The sequence below is a fragment of the Anomaloglossus baeobatrachus genome, chromosome 6, assembly GCF_048569485.1.
Source record: "Anomaloglossus baeobatrachus isolate aAnoBae1 chromosome 6, aAnoBae1.hap1, whole genome shotgun sequence".
NCBI lineage: Eukaryota > Metazoa > Chordata > Amphibia > Anura > Aromobatidae > Anomaloglossus > Anomaloglossus baeobatrachus.
The window spans coordinates 442,929,809-442,945,743 of record NC_134358.1 but is presented as its reverse complement, the minus strand read 5'-3'; the positions used below and the strand labels follow the sequence as shown (position 1 = coordinate 442,945,743).

At 45.5% G+C, this 15,935-nt stretch overlaps 1 protein-coding gene across 2 annotated transcripts in view; it reads left to right on the top strand.

The window, feature by feature from the left end:
• STT3B (STT3 oligosaccharyltransferase complex catalytic subunit B) overlaps positions 1–15,935 on the top strand; it is a 195,018-nt gene that overhangs the window by 127,327 nt on the left and 51,756 nt on the right. For both annotated transcript variants that reach the window (XM_075315244.1, XM_075315245.1), the window contains exons 6-7: positions 6,504–6,602; positions 11,588–11,734. In XM_075315244.1, coding sequence (XP_075171359.1) covers positions 6,504–6,602; positions 11,588–11,734 — 246 coding nt within the window. The remainder of the gene's footprint in view (positions 1–6,503; positions 6,603–11,587; positions 11,735–15,935) is intronic.

Here is a 15,935-nt window from a genome sequence, read left to right as displayed (position 1 = left end):
TGACACAATGGAAGATGCCGGCTTCCTCGCCTGCTTTGTGTGACATGCCTCGACTTTGTTCTGTGCTACAACCCTCTTCAGTGCCATGAATTACAGCAGTAACGGGGCTACACTAAAGGATTATTCTAACACTTCAAAAATGATAGTCTTCTCAATGACATTAAACAAAAGGGAGGCTAAGCATTTCTCACACATGAAATAGAGTAATGCCATGTTTTCTTCTGCCTTATCGAGCGGCTGCTAGATCTTACATCAGGATCCAGGCTGCTTATGGGTTCCTATCAACATTTTATCACTTGTCTAGCCGATTTAAGTGAGGGATTTCCAAGGCTGGAACATATCTTGTGTTAAAGCGATGCCCTACAAATAAGTATTACTGTACACTGTAAGATCACACAACACTTCCATTTCTTTAATTGACATTAGTTAAAACTAAATATACTTTGGTATCTAAATATTGCTGGTATATATAGCTTGTCGCCCCCTGATGTTCTTGTAGTCTGAGAACATCTATCCTGTCCAGTGGCGGTGATTACACATGCTCACACCACCTGGATTTCATTGCATACGAATGGTAAGTCATCCCGGCTTTAGTACAGGGTAGCCAATAAAAAGCATAGGAGCAACAGAGCAGAACAACCAGTGTGTAGTTGAGGTATCTAAACACACACACAAAAATATATATATATTTTATATTATATATATATATATATATATATATATATATATATATATATATATATCTTATTTGCATCTTATCAAACATGCTAAATCTACAGGGGGATGAATACTACTTGTGGGCACTGTATATTGTATTATATTATAATATATATATATATATATATTATAATATAATATACAGTGCCTACAAGTAGTATTCATCCCCCTGTAGATTTAGCATGTTTGATAAGATGCAAATAAGTTAGAGCCTGCAAACTTCAAACAAGAGCAGGATTTATTAACAGATGCATAAATCTTACAAACCAACAAGTTATGTTGCTCAGTTAAATTTTAATAAATTTTCAACATAAAAGTGTGGGTCAATTATTATTCAACCCCTAGGTTTAATATTTTGTGGAATAACCCTTGTTTGCAATTACAGCTAATAATCGTCTTTTATAAGACCTGATCAGGCCGGCACAGGTCTCTGAAGTTATCTTGGCCCACTCCTCCATGCAGATCTTCTCCCAAGTTATCTAGGTTCTTTGGGTGTCTCATGTGGACTTTAATCTTGAGCTCCTTCCACAAGTTTTCAATTGGGTTAAGGTCAGGAGACTGACTAGGCCACTGTAACACCTTGATTTTTTTCCCTCTTGAACCAGGCCTTGGTTTTCTTGGCTGTGTGCTTTGGGTCGTTGTCTTGTTGGAAGATGAAATGACGACCCATCTTAAGATCCTTGATGGAGGAGCGGAGGTTCTTGGCCAAAATCTCCAGGTAGGCCGCACTATCCATCTTCCCATGGATGCGAACCAGATGGCCAGGCCCCTTGGCTGAGAAACAGCCCCACAGCATGATGCTGCCACCACCATGCTTGACTGTAGGGATTGTATTCTTGGGGTCGTATGCAGTGCCATCCAGTCTCCAAACGTCACGTGTGTGGTTGGCACCAAATATCTCGATCTTGGTCTCATCAGACCAGAGAACCTTGAACCAGTCTGTCTCAGAGTCCTCCAAGTGATCATGAGCAAACTGTAGACGAGCCTTGACATGACGCTTTGAAAGTAAAGGTACCTTACGGGCTCGTCTGGCACAGAGACCATTGCGGTGGAGTACGTTACTTATGGTATTGACTGATACCAATGTCCCCACTGCCATGAGATCTTCCCGGAGCTCCTTCCTTGTTGTCCTTGGGTTAGCCTTGACTCTTCGGACAAGCCTGGCCTCGGCACGGGTGGAAACTTTCAAAGGCTGTCCAGGCCGTGGAAGGCTAACAGTAGTTCCATAAGCCTTCCACTTCCGGATGATGCTCCCAACAGTGGAGACAGGTAGGCCCAACTCCTTGGAAAGGGTTTTGTACCCCTTGCCAGCCTTGTGACCCTCCACGATCATGTCTCTGATGGCCTTGGAATGCTCCTTTTGTCTTTCCCATGTTGACCAAGTATGAGTGCTGTTCAGAAGTTTGGGGAGGGTCTTAATTACTCAGAAAAGGCTGGAAAAAGAGATAATTAATCCAAACATGTGAAGCTCATTGTTCTTTGTGCCTGAAATACTTCTTAATACTTTAGGGGAACCAAACAGAATTCTGGTGGTTTGAGGGGTTGAATAATAAATGACCCTCTGAATAAACTTTTCACAATTTAAAAAAAAAAAATTAAAAAAAGAAATAACATTCTTTTTTGCTGCAGTGCATTTCACACTTCCAGGCCGATCTACAGTCCAAATGTCACAATGCCAAGTTAATTCCGAATGTGTAAGCCTGCTAAATCTGCAGGGGGTTGAATACTACTTGTAGGCACTGTATATATAATATAGTGAAAGCTTCTTGTACTAGCACTAAGATCACAATTCAGTAAAGTGATCAGGCCTGAACTTCTTGAGCACAACTTGTAGTTGTAATATGTGTGTGTGTGTGTACACCGTTTTTTTTCGCTTTCTAAGACTCACCCCAAATTTAGACATAAAAAAGGTAAAAAAAATAAAAATGGGGTCCGTCCTATACTCTGATGTTGTCTTTCCGGAGAGAGGCAGCAGTGGTGGTGAAGCGGGGTCACAGGAGGCAGAGGTTGTGCTTCCAGGCGCGGCTGGTCTGTGGTGGCAGGCGCGGCGGGGGGTTAGTAGTGCAGCAGGCCACTGTGGTGAGTGTCCCAGTGTCCGCGGTCCCGGTTCAAATGATGGCACCTGGAGCGGTGCATGCGCAAATGGCGCTCTCATCCAAGAGCTCAATCTGCGCACAAGCCCGCTCCCAGCGCCATCATTTGAAACTGGGACTGCGGTAACACTGGGAAACCTGCTGCACAGCCGCCCGCCCACCCGCACAGAGGCAGCCGGCACCCGACTGCCACACGCAGGCACTGGCACCCGACTTCCGTCCACACAGGCACCCGACCTGCTGCTCGCACGCAGCCACAGGTACCTGGCTGCCTGCCACCCGCACGCAAGCACAGGTACCCGGCAGGCTTGCACTCAGGCACCCGGCCGCCCGATTGCTGCACAGACAGGACTCCCCAGGTAAAGCTATATTCGAATTTTAAAACGCACCCCTCACTTTCCTCCATTTTTGGGAGGAAAAGCGCGCCTTATCTGAAAAAAGTGTATATATCTATATATCTATATCTCAAATTAAAAAACGACAAGTTTTGTTGAACAGAGAAAGTGCCTGCACATTGCATCCCTGCTGTGCGTATAAGGGCAGTGTAATAGTGGATTTTACAGTCGGCTCGGACAGTCACCTGATTACACCTTTGACCTCTGCTGGTCCCCACCAATGTACAGGCAGCTGAATAGTCTGCTATTGACCCATCCAGCTCCTGACCACCAGTATCTTTATCATGGGGTCTATTAAATCACTGCTTCCATTGTTTTCACAGACCAAAGCTGGGCAGCAATGAGCAGTAATTGGCACAGTGTGGCTGTCACTACGCAGGAACTTGGGCTCTTACCTTACAGTTTAATTTTTCAATTCATGTCCATAAAGTGATCTGTCTGTTATCTAAATATGGTAAATCTTCTGAGCACAAATAATCATCTAGATAATCGCATATACATCAATGACCAGCTAATTGTTCTGCTTATTTGGAAGTCTTAAGATGTTTTGGGTCACTGAGTAGGAATTTGTTTTCTACTGCTTGGTGCAGGACTTCTGAGTGGCTCCCTGTATTGGTCAGTGCAGTGGTAGAATTCCCCAATATCGTGTATCAGTGCTTCTGAATTATAACCTTGTATTAGGGAATTGTCTTATATGCAGATTTCAGATCCGGAACTCAAGGTTGGAAGGTTTTCTTCATAAATGAAGTGGTGATCATTGGTGCTATGTGAGGCTGTGATCTGTGTTTTCGGTCTCGGGGACATTTGTGAGGACTGCACCTGCCCTCTTCTTTTGTGTGAATTTCCTCTGGGTACTCTTTATTCATTCTGAAGACTTATTACATTGTGAGGCTCTTTGGGACATTGCTGTGTAATTTACCAGCACAGTGTACATTATTGGTGATGGTGACATTCATTTCACCACTCCTGTAGCCACGCTGTGCTCTGTATAGGCCACGCCAGGAGACCTCACTTTATGGGCTGGCGGGGCTGTACAGTAGAGCTTTATACGGATAGACACATTTCTTACAAATAATCCAATGTATGCCTTTTCACATAGAAGCAATGTAGCAGGAATCGATAACACTCTGCTCGTCAGCCAGAACGGATTATTTTGGTTCATTTAGCACCTGGCCCACACTACAACTCCCACAAGGAGCGGCTCCCCTGTGCCCACAAAGCTGTTTTTCCTTGGCCTACATAAAATAGTGTTTTATGAGCTGCCTGTCTCCGCTTCCATTGATTAGGTTTCCTTATTTTCCAGTGTCTGAAGTGCTCCTCTGAGGCAGCTTTTGTTTTTTCTCTTGGTTTGGTGTATAGCCAAGGCTGATATTACCATAGTTTTTGGATTCTAGTCCAGGTTTTTATCAGGGGCGTATATGTACCACTCTGCCACTTTGAATACCTGCACTTGTGATGTGGGGAGGGGAAACCATGCTGCATGTCGGGTTCTGTCAGATGCTCCTTAGAAAAGGGAGTTTGGTATCTGTGGCATAACAAGTCATATCTGAAAAGCAATCTGTCAGCAGGTGTTTGATTAATCTGAGTGCAGTATAATTGAGGAACAGACCCTTACTCCAGAGTTGTCCCTTAGGCTGTGTGCTGTAGTTTCAATACAGTGTGTTTTATCAGCAGGAGATTATCACTAGCTACGTTTCATATGCAGACAAGTCTGGCTGATCTGTGCCCTCACCACTGATTGGCAGATTCCTATGTTAGCTGCTTATCAGTGGTGTGGTTGAGGTTATACACAGTGTAGAAGTCTTGGCTCTGATACATCAATATCCGACACAGCAGACATTCTGTCAAAACTGCACTAAGCAGTCCAGTAAGTGACACATCACTGGAATCAGGATCTCTGTCTCTACATTATGATGTGATCAGATTTCCTAACACTAACCTGACAAATTCCCTTTATTCCCTCTTCACACATCGGTGATTCTGGTATGTATGACGTCTGTTTTCATATGTACCAAAGACACAGACAAACCCGGCACCTGCAGCCCAGCGTGCACTGCTGACCGCTGGGCTGCTTCTGTACAGAAGTTCATCTGTGGGTGGAGCTACTGTGTGACATGCTGAGCTAGTGTTCCACAGATGAACAGACTGGAGGGAGAGGAACCGCAGCACCAAGGAACGTCACCGGCTCCAACGCTGTATGTGCCCCCCAGAACTGTGTGCCCCCCCCGCCCCCTTCACCAGAACTGTGTGCCCCCCCCCCGCCCCCTTCACCAGAACTGTGTGCCCCCCCCCGCCCCCTTCACCAGAACTGTGTGCCCCCCCGCCCCCTTCACCAGAACTGTGTGCCCCCCCCGCCCCCTTCACCAGAACTGTGCCCCCCCAGCCCCCTTCACCAGAACTGTGTGCCCCCCCCAGCCCCCTTCACCAGAACTGTGTGCCCCCCCCAGCCCCCTTCACCAGAACTGTGTGCCCCCCCCAGCCCCCTTCACCAGAACTGTGTGCCCCCCCCAGCCCCCTTCACCAGAACTGTGTGCCCCCCCCAGCCCCCTTCACCAGAACTGTGTGCCCCCCCAGCCCCCTTCACCAGAACTGTGTGCCCCCCCCAGCCCCCTTCACCAGAACTGTGTGCCCCCCCCAGCCCCCTTCACCAGAACTGTGCCGCCCCAGCCCCCTTCACCAGAACTGTGTGCCCGCAGCCCCCCCCTTCACCAGATCTGTTTGCCCCAGCCCCCCCTTCACCAGAACTGTATGCCCGCAGCCCCCCCTTCACCAGAACTGTATGCCTCCAGCCCCTCCTTCACCAGAACTGTATGCCTCCAGTACCCCCAACAAATCTGTATGCCCCCAGCCCCACTCGCCACTGCTCCTGTCAGCACCACTAAGCTTAGACAATGTTCATGTCACCGCACTCCCGATGCAATAGTATCGGGCCTATTTCTAGTAGAAGATATATAACACAAAGTAATGAGAGAGTTGCTGCTCATGAGTCTATGGGGAGTGGAGGAGGGATGAGCTATAGAATCTGCCGCACCCGGGAGCGGCCACTACACTGTCTGGAGGTGGTGTGCCAGTCTGTGTACACCCGGACATTGACATTGACCGCCAGCAGCTGATCAGTGGGGGTGCCAGTGGTCGGAACACCCCCAATCTGATATATTCATGGCCAATCTCAAGGATGCGTGATGAGCATTAGAGTACTGAAAACACTAATTGTATTTCATTCCACTCATGATAAATGAGAATTTTGTGACTCTATTTCAGAATTGCTAATTTTGCTTTTTTGTTTCCTCCTCTGAAGCATACAGCACTTTTTACATCGTGGGGTTAATATTATCCATGCAAATTCCCTTTGTTGGATTTCAACCCATCCGTACAAGCGAGCACATGGCAGCTGCAGGTAAGGTCCTGACGTAGAGTGGTGCGCATGTTTGGATATTGGATGCAAGCGGCTATAATTTATTTTCTCTTCTGCCTTTTTTTCCTCAGACACCTATGTATAATCATTAACACTTTGTTTCTCGATATGTTATATGAGATGGTTCGGCCTGACCATACACATTGGACATGTTGCAACCATCTGTCTCACCAAATATCTGCTGAAATCAGTATATTTGTCCGACATTTTAGTATGGCCAACATAAAGTAAAGAATCCTTCAAAAGCGGCTTAATGTGTGAATCAAGTTTTTGAGCTAAAGATACCCTGCCAGTAGGATCAACCCTCCGAAGCCATCTATATGGGAAAGCAGGTTGTAGAAGTTGAATAAATTTACACTTTAATATCTGTTATCTGAGGTCTTATTCCAGAGAAATCCACGTTTTTATTAATATGTAAATGAGCTCTTCCAGGCTATGGGGCTGGACACTGATTTAAAATAAGCTCTGGCGGTAGATTCTCAGAGATCAAAGGTGTCACCAGAGTGAGACATGTAATGACTGATAGCCTGCTCTCCTGATCTACATGTCTTACACTGGTAATGCCATTTACAGAAAGCTTTTGAGGCAGCTTGGCATACAAATCTGTGTCTGGCCCATATATCTTCACAGCCTTTTTTCATATTACGCAAAACATGGCTCTGCAATAAGACATCGGATCACAGGTACAGTGTTTCCCGGAAAATAAGAAGTCCCCCGAAAATAAGACATAGCAGGAGTTTTCAGGGATGCTTTAATATAAGACATCCCCTGAAAATAAGACATAGCTGCGGTCATTAATGAAGTGTCATGCAGCGGTGAAAAAGTTATAGACACTGCAGGACACTTCATTATAGACAGCGGAGACCCACTAAAGAAAGAAGAGAGAAGACGCCCCGATCATACTCACCAGACGCCGACCGGGAGCAGGTGAGCGCATCAAGGTCCTGCAGCGGAACACACACACACACACACACACACACACACACACACACACACACACACACACACACACACACACACCCCATCCAGTAATATTGCTTGCTTCTCGGCGGCGATATTGTGCTGTGATCTTCCAGGACCTTGATCACATGGCCGGAAGCATGTGACCTCTCCGGATGTTGCGAGTGTGTGTGTGTGCGCGCGATTGTAGTGGTACGTGCGATATCGTGAGCGTGCGTATATCGTGAGTGTGTATGCGATCGGATGTGTGCGTGTATGCGATCGGGTGTATGCGATCGGATGTGTGCGTGTCGGCAGGAGGACAGCGTGCAGCACAGCTGCTGGGAGCGCTCACAGGAGAGCACAGGGAGGAATGATTTGAAAGGTGTGTGTGTGTGTATATGCTGTCTGATGTGACTGTCGGCCAGACGCAAGAGAGCACAGCTACTGGGAGATCACCAGGAGCAATGATTTGAAAGGTGAGTGTGTCTAAATGAGTGTATGCTATCTGATATATATATACGGTATGTGTATGTGTGTGTGATCTGAAGTATGTGTGTCGGCCAGACGCAGGGGAGGCGTGCAGCATACCTGTTGGGAGATCACAGGAAGATCTGGGAGCCATACAGACGCTCGGGGCTGGTAAGTATGATGATCCTGGGAAGGGGGGGTCTGCTTATTGTGGGGGTAAACTTACTCCAACCAAGTCTCCTCAAGAATAAGACACCCCCTGAAAATAAGACATAGTGCTTTTTTCAGGGCAAAAAAAAATATAAGACAGTGTCTTATTTTCGGGGAAACAGGGTATTGATGAATTAATTTATTCAATCTGCTACTATCTACATGCCCATTTAGATGGCTTAGGAGGGTGGAGCCTACTGGCTGATTCTATTTCAATGTGGGTTTTTTTGGGGGTGGGGGTTGGGACTTGCAGTGTTTTGTGATTTTATTTTTTTTTTCCCGCAATGTCACAATCATTTTTACAAGTAAAATATAGAAATCTTTCAATTTTTTTCACTGAGGCTTTTTTAGATTATGATATTTCAGGAAACAATACATGTACATGGCTAGACTGCTCTGATCCTGATAGTGTTAATCCCCAACTGCTGCCGGGGGCTGCAGGCGGGGGTCTGCGCACATGTCAGCTGATTTGTACAGCTGGCGTGTGCCCGGCAGGTATGAGTGGAATCGCTATCCATGCGTACTTGTTAACCCCTTACATGACACTGTCAAGATGTGATAGCACCATATTAACAGTGATGGCGGTAGAAGTTTACTCACCGCACGATACCAAAAGTCATGTGACGTGATCACGTGGATCCGGTGGTTGTCATGGTAGCACAGGGTCATGTGATGACTCCTGTAGCTTACATGACTAAGGTCCTGTAAGAAGCAGCAGAGTACTGCAGCTTAGGCTAGTTTCACACTACGTCTTTTTAACATCCGCTGAAAACGTTTTTTTAGCGGAAGTACGGATCCTGCTTTTACAGCAAATAACGTATGCAAACGCATATGTTATTTTGCAGGATCCTGCACTGGATATTTAGGGGCGGGCATTGGAGTCATGTGATCGGGAGTGAGGGGAGCTAGACTGGGAGGAGGCTTCTGACAGCTGCAGACGCTGGTAACCAAGGTAAACATCGGCCTTGGATACCCGATATTTATCTTGGTTACGAGTGTCTGCAGCTGCTAGGAGCAGGGCTGCCTGCACGCGTAACCAACGTAAACATCGGGTAACTAAGAAGTGGTTACGCGATATTTACCTTGGTTACGAGTGTCCGCAGCTCTCAGGTGGGAGAGAGAGGAAGGGGGAAAGACAGAGATAGAGAGAGAGGGGGTGAGGGAGGGAGTAGAGAGATAGACAGATCACTGGAGACTGGTTCTGGGCATGCTCAGTACTTTCTGGGCATGCTCAGTACAAAAGCAGGATCCTGTTACAACGCAACTGAACGCATTCTGCTAGGCAGGATCCAGCACTCATTGAAATGCATTGCAGCTCGCGGCGCAATGTGAAGGATCCTGTGAGATGCGTTATTTTGACAAAGCAAAAAAACGCTACATGTTGCGTTTTTGAAACATGTTAAAATAACGCAAAAGGACGGATCCTGCGTCTAACGGACGCAAACGCATGCGAACGCAGGTGGACGCGAGTCCATTGAAAATGCATTGAAGTGAAAACGGATTTGCACAGGATCCGTACTTCCGTTAAAATAACGTTTTCAACGGATGTTAAAAATACGTAGTGTGAAACCAGCCTTACAAGAGATGATCATTTCTCCCTATCTGAGCGGTGCTGCTCTGATTGGGAGAAATGAATGAGCGATCAGACTGCTGATCCTTAAAGCCCCCTAGGGAACCTAGTAAAATAAAAAAACGTTTAAAAAAAGTTTTAAAAAAATTAAAAAATCCAAAAGTTCAAATCGCCACCCATTCACCCCATTGAAAATGAAAGGGTTAAAAATATACACACATTTGGTATCGTTGCGTTCAGAAATGTCCGATCTATCAAAATATAAAATCAATTAATCTGATCGATGAACGGCAAAGCCGCAAAAAAACCTCCAAACTCCAAAATCACGTTTGTTTGGTCTCCACAGATTTTGCGCAAAATGCAATAACAGGTGATCAAAACATAGCATCTGCTCCAAAATGGTACGGTTAGAAATGTCAACTCAAGACGAAAAAAAATAAGCCATCACTGAGGTATAGATCTCGAAAAATGAGAACGTTAGGGGTTGCGGAAAATGGCGCAAAATGTACACCACTTTTTTTTTTGGGATAAACATCAGATTTTTTTTTTAACCCCTTAGATAAAAGTAAACCTACACATGTTTGGTGTCTACACACTCGCACCGACCTGAGGCATCACACCCACACATCAGTTTTACCATATAGTGAATAAAATATCTAAAAAAAACAAGTGCTACCGCACTTTTTTTTTTGTAATTTTTTGGAATTTGTTACCTTTTCTCAGTATACTATATGATAAAAATTCATAATTTCATTTAAAAGTACAGCTCGTTCCTCAAAAAAACAAGCCCTCATATGGCAAGATTGACTGAAACATAAGTTACATCTCTCGGGAGAATAATGGCAAACAGAAAAAAAAACGGAAAGTGCAAAATCGTCCTGTCATGAAAGGGTTAAAGCATATAATGAGCATGTGCAAAGGTCATTGTGAAGGGAGGGGGAGCAGTGCCATCACGTATTATAAAAGGTGGATATTGCCAAATCAGCGGAGTATAGAGGTGATATCAGTTACTGTAATCCTGTCTCTGATGAAGAAACTGCTGCAAACTCTTCCTGATAGGATAATGCATCAGTAGAAAAAGCCTCAGTGGCCGGTTGCTGGATTACTAATTTTTCTTTATGGTCACGGGCACACCTTCAGTATGTGTTTTTTGTTAAGTGTAAGCCCAAAACCAGGAGTGGAACAGTTGGAGGAGAAGTATAATACAAACACGGCACCACGCTGTATTTATCACCCACTCCTGCTTATGGCTACAAATAACAGGTAGAAAACTCCAATAACTCCAGTGTGTGCACGAAGCCTAAGAAGGCTAGTGATCGGAACATAATCTTGTAATAGAAATGTTATAAATACATGTAACACAAGGCCCTGATGTAAACCCCAGGTAACGGTCTGACGCTCGCTCCCGAGTGTGCACTGATGTAAGCTGTGTTATATGGAGGCACGTTAGTACCTGTATTAAAGTCTGCAACATTGGGGTTTTCAGGACATTTTTCTATTTTGCCATTGATCTGAGTGGGGAAAAATCCACAATAAAGCCATGACCGTTCCACAGCAATATTTGACATGCTGCAGAATGGTCATTGATTTAATTGAGTAGGGAGAGGAAAATTGATATGGTTATGGGTAATACTGCTCGGTAAAATGACTAAATCATGATGGTTTTTGTTTTTCCATTAATTTTCTTTAATTGACAGTTTAGTATCAGGCATTAGGATAATGTGTTGTATCCGGAGTCCTGCGCCTGCCATTAATGCCCCGTCCTCGTCTGTTTCAGGAGTGTTTGCTCTGCTGCAGGCCTATGCGTTCTTGCAGTACCTGAGAGACAAGCTGACGAAGCAGGAGTTTCAGACGCTCTTCTTTCTGGGAGTGTCTCTCGCTGCTGGAATCGTGTTCCTAACAGTTATCTACTTGACCTACACAGGTAAGCCATGTCCGGCACCAGGTAATGCTGCAGGAACACGCCTTAGCCTTTCTAGTCTTTCTCCTGGCAAATCCACTATATGGTCAATATCGTAGATGAAATACAAGTAGGATTGGTAAGATTATACTGCCATTCATCTAGACAGAATTTCCTAATACCCTAAATATAGTGTGTCCACCCATATCCTGTGCACCACCATTAACTTAAGAACGGCGGCAGCTATAGGCATGAAGTGGTGTCTAGGTATAGTAAAGTAGCCATGTGCTACGCAATGAAACCACCTATAGCTCCACCTGGTGGAAAATAACGGAGTTAGCATTATTATCTCAAACGGAACACGATAGAAAAAAAAGTGAATTACAAAGTTGTAGGGCATCATCAATTCAATACGAATCGACACTTTGTATACAGAAATGCTATGATTAGAACATGTAAAACTTACAAGGCTGTGGACGTGAAGCGATACTTCATGGAGACCTTCCTACAAGTCATTGAGTATGGTAGCTGTTCAGTTTTCGAGATAAAAATGCTAAAACGTTGTTTTCCACCAGGATGCACTATAGGTGGTTTCATTATGTAACGCATAGCTACTTTACTATACCTAGACACCACTTCTATGCTTTAGCTGCCGCCATTCTCAAGTTAATGGCTGTAGATGCACTGTATATTATCTTGTTTTCAGTTTCCACCCAGCTTTCATCCTTAGACCACCATAAGTCCACGTTCACATCTTGGAGTTTGTGGGGGTTTTTTTGCAGCCAAAACCTGGTCTCTTGGCAGTAAAAAAAAAAAAGAAAAAAAAAAAAAAAGCTGCTTCCAAAAAGCAGGTTTAGGTGCGTTTTGGCATAATTTGTCTTCAGTACATGTCTAAGTTAGGTTTCATTCACTACAATAATGCAGCTGTTGTTTTTTTCAGCATTTTTACACTTTTTCATTGCTTTCAATGGTGAAAAAACACTGGAAGAATTGACATTCTGCGTCTTTTAAAAACGTAGTAGTTTTCAGTTTCTCAAGAAAAAAAAGCAGCTGTGTGCTTGCTAATTATTCTGAAATGTAATAGCTTTTGCTGGTGCTGTGAAAAGCAGCTTTTAATTTGCATAAAACACATGAAAAATGCTGCAAAAACGCAACATGTGGACATAGTCTGATGGATTTCCCCTGTAAGATGCACCAGACTACACCATCCTTTAAGGGTATGTGCACATGTTCTGTATTTGCAGCAGAAAAATCTGCAAGCAGTGCTGTTCTCTGGAAAAACGCAGCGGTTTTTCTTTTGTTTTTTTTTGGGGGGGCGGAGGTTTAACATGTGTTATTAGTATGGAGAAAATCTGCCGCTAAAATAATTGACATGCTGCAGAATTAAATTGCTACAAATCTACAAGGACCAAATAAGTAACGTGCATGAGACTTTAGGAATCTCCTCCAATAGGACTAGAAAATCCTTCCGGTTTTGTGACAAAACTGCGCAGAAGTGCAATGTGTGCACAGACTTGTATTAAGCATATGTATCCCTGATTGTCAGACTATGGGATAAGTTGTTGGTCAATGGGTGTCTGACTGTTGGGACTCTTATTTTGAGAGTGGGGTTTTGCAGAGTAAGCATTCCCCTCTACACTCCATTTATTGTCTACGGGACTGTCAGGAGAGGCCGAGCGCTGAACCCTGCCATCTCTGGGCGTCCCATGGAGCAGGAACAAATCGGTGGTGCGCGTGCCTGACCTCCGCTCCATCCTGCTGAACCCATTTCTATAGATTGCTGGTTGGGCCTCCCTTGATCAGGTTATCCCATTTAAATTGGAATAAGTTGTATATTTGTCAGATGTATAATGTCTATGATTTCTTGCTGATGTTAGGCGGCTTTCACACTACGTTTATTTAACATGCGTCCTGAACGTTTTTTTAACGCAGAAACGGATCCAGTGCAAATGCGTTTTCATTTCAATGCATTTGCAATGGACTCGCGTTAACATGCGTTCACCTGCGTTTGTGTGCGTTATAGTGAGGATCCAGCGACTTGCAGTTTAACATCTTTCAAAAACGCTACTTGTAGCGGTTTTGAGCTGCGTCCAACTTCTGCAAATTGCTGGATCCTGACTAAACAGCACACAAACGCATGTGAACGCTGGCGTGCTGATAGGCAGGATCCTGCTTGCTCTACTGAGCATGGCCAGAAACCAGCCTCCGTGATCAGTCTATCTCTCTCCTCCCTCTGTCTCTCTCCCCCTCTCTCCCCTCCCTCTCTCTCTCTGTCTCTCCCCCTCCCTCTCCCCCACCTGAGAGCTGCGGACACTCGTAACCAAGGTAAATATCGGGTAACCACTTATCTTAGTTACCCGATGTTGGTAACGTGTGCAGGCAGCCGGCTCCTAGCAGCTGCAGACGCTGGTAACCAAAGTAAATATCGGGTATCCAAGCAAGTATACCCGATGTTTACCTTGGTTACGAGCCTCGCAGCTGTCAGATGCCGGCTCCCAGTCTGGCACGTTTAGTTCCCCTCACTCCCGATCACATGACTCCAATGCCCGCCCCTAAACATCCAGTGACAGGATCCTGCAAAATAAGACATGCGTTTGCGTGCATTTTTTGCTGTAAAAGCAGGATCCGCTTTTGCAGCAAAAAACGTTCAGGACGCATGTTAAAAAGACGTAGTGTGAAAGCAGCCTTACTCCCATCAGACTGTCATCAATATGCTGTTCTTCCATTAAGGTGTAAGTAAAACTAACAGCTCTTCAGAGAGGAAATAACAGTGACCCTCAGCATTCATTTATCATCTCTTATTAATGGCCATTGACACAAAACATTTAGCAGGGGATGAGCTGGAAATGCTGAGACGATGGCACGGTGTAAGTAGTGCACAATGTGACCATCACCTTGGTGGGTCCACCTCAGCTGAATGCTTTGTCTCTATGGCTGTGTAGATAAATGATTACTACTGCTTTCAGGGTTCACAGCGTCCAAAACGCTGTGTTGTACAGTACAAGCACAGTGGATGGGATTTATAGAAATCCTGTGCCCACTGTGCTTGTTTTTTCCCGTAGTGAAAACTGACCTACGATGCAGCTTCCCGAGCCACAGCATGTCAGTGGTTTGCTGCAGAGACGCAAGTGTCCTCCGCAGGGAGAACAGAAGAGAGATCGCAACTGCCCTAGCCTGGATCGTGGGTACGAGCAGCAGCAGTCTCCTGCAGAGGAGACTCAGACCCACATCTCAGGACCTGCCACATCCAGGATACTGCGGGTCCTGAACAGGTGCACATGCCCTAAGGCTATGTTCACACGTTGCATTTTTGCTGCATGTTTTATTTTTGTTTTTTGCAATGTTTTATGCAAATTGAGAGCAGCTGTTTTGGGTCTCATGCGCACACTCATACCTGGTTTTTTTTTTTTTTTGTTTTTTTTTCCTGACTGAACTGGGAAACTGCTGCGTTCTTGAAAGAAGCAGCAGGTTAAGGCCGGGGCCACACGGGGCACTAGTGTGATGCTCGCATGACACTCGGCTCGCGCTGGCAGTACAGCAGAAGCCGAGTGTCATGCTAGTATCCCTGCGACTGCGGTCCGACTGTGCGAGCGGACCTCAGCTGCGGGGGGCGGCCTGGCTCTCAGGAGGGGCGGGGTGGCATGGAGGAGGGGAGGAAGGGATTTATCGCCCTCTCTCCTCTGTAGCCGGCTATTGCCATTCTCGTGTACCGCGAGTGCAGTGCGATATTTCTCTTGCCCCATTCACTTGAATGGGTGCAAGAGAAATGAGTCTCGCATTACAATCGCAGCATGCTGCGATTGTTTTCTCGGTCCAATTAGGGCTTTACATACACTGTCCGCATTGGGGCTCACAATAGAAATTCCCTATCAGTATGTTTTTGGCGTGTGGGAGGAAACTGGAGAACCCGGAGGAAACCCCCGCAAACACAGGGAGAACATACAAACTCCTTGCAGATGGTGTCCTTGGTGGGATTTGAACCTAGGACCCCAGCACTGCAAGACTACAGTGCTAACCACTGAGCTACCGTGCCGCCCGAATTCATACTTATCCCCTCCCCTGGTTAGAATTAGCATAAGTAGTCTACAAACGATTCAATTTTTCCCCTTGCAAGACCTGTGAGGTCATACCCATGTGACCAACAGGGGTGGGGCCTCAGCAAACAGAAAAATGTTGCTTCCTGGTCTCAGCTTTGTTGGCTGAGGCCCCTCCCCTTCTGGTCACA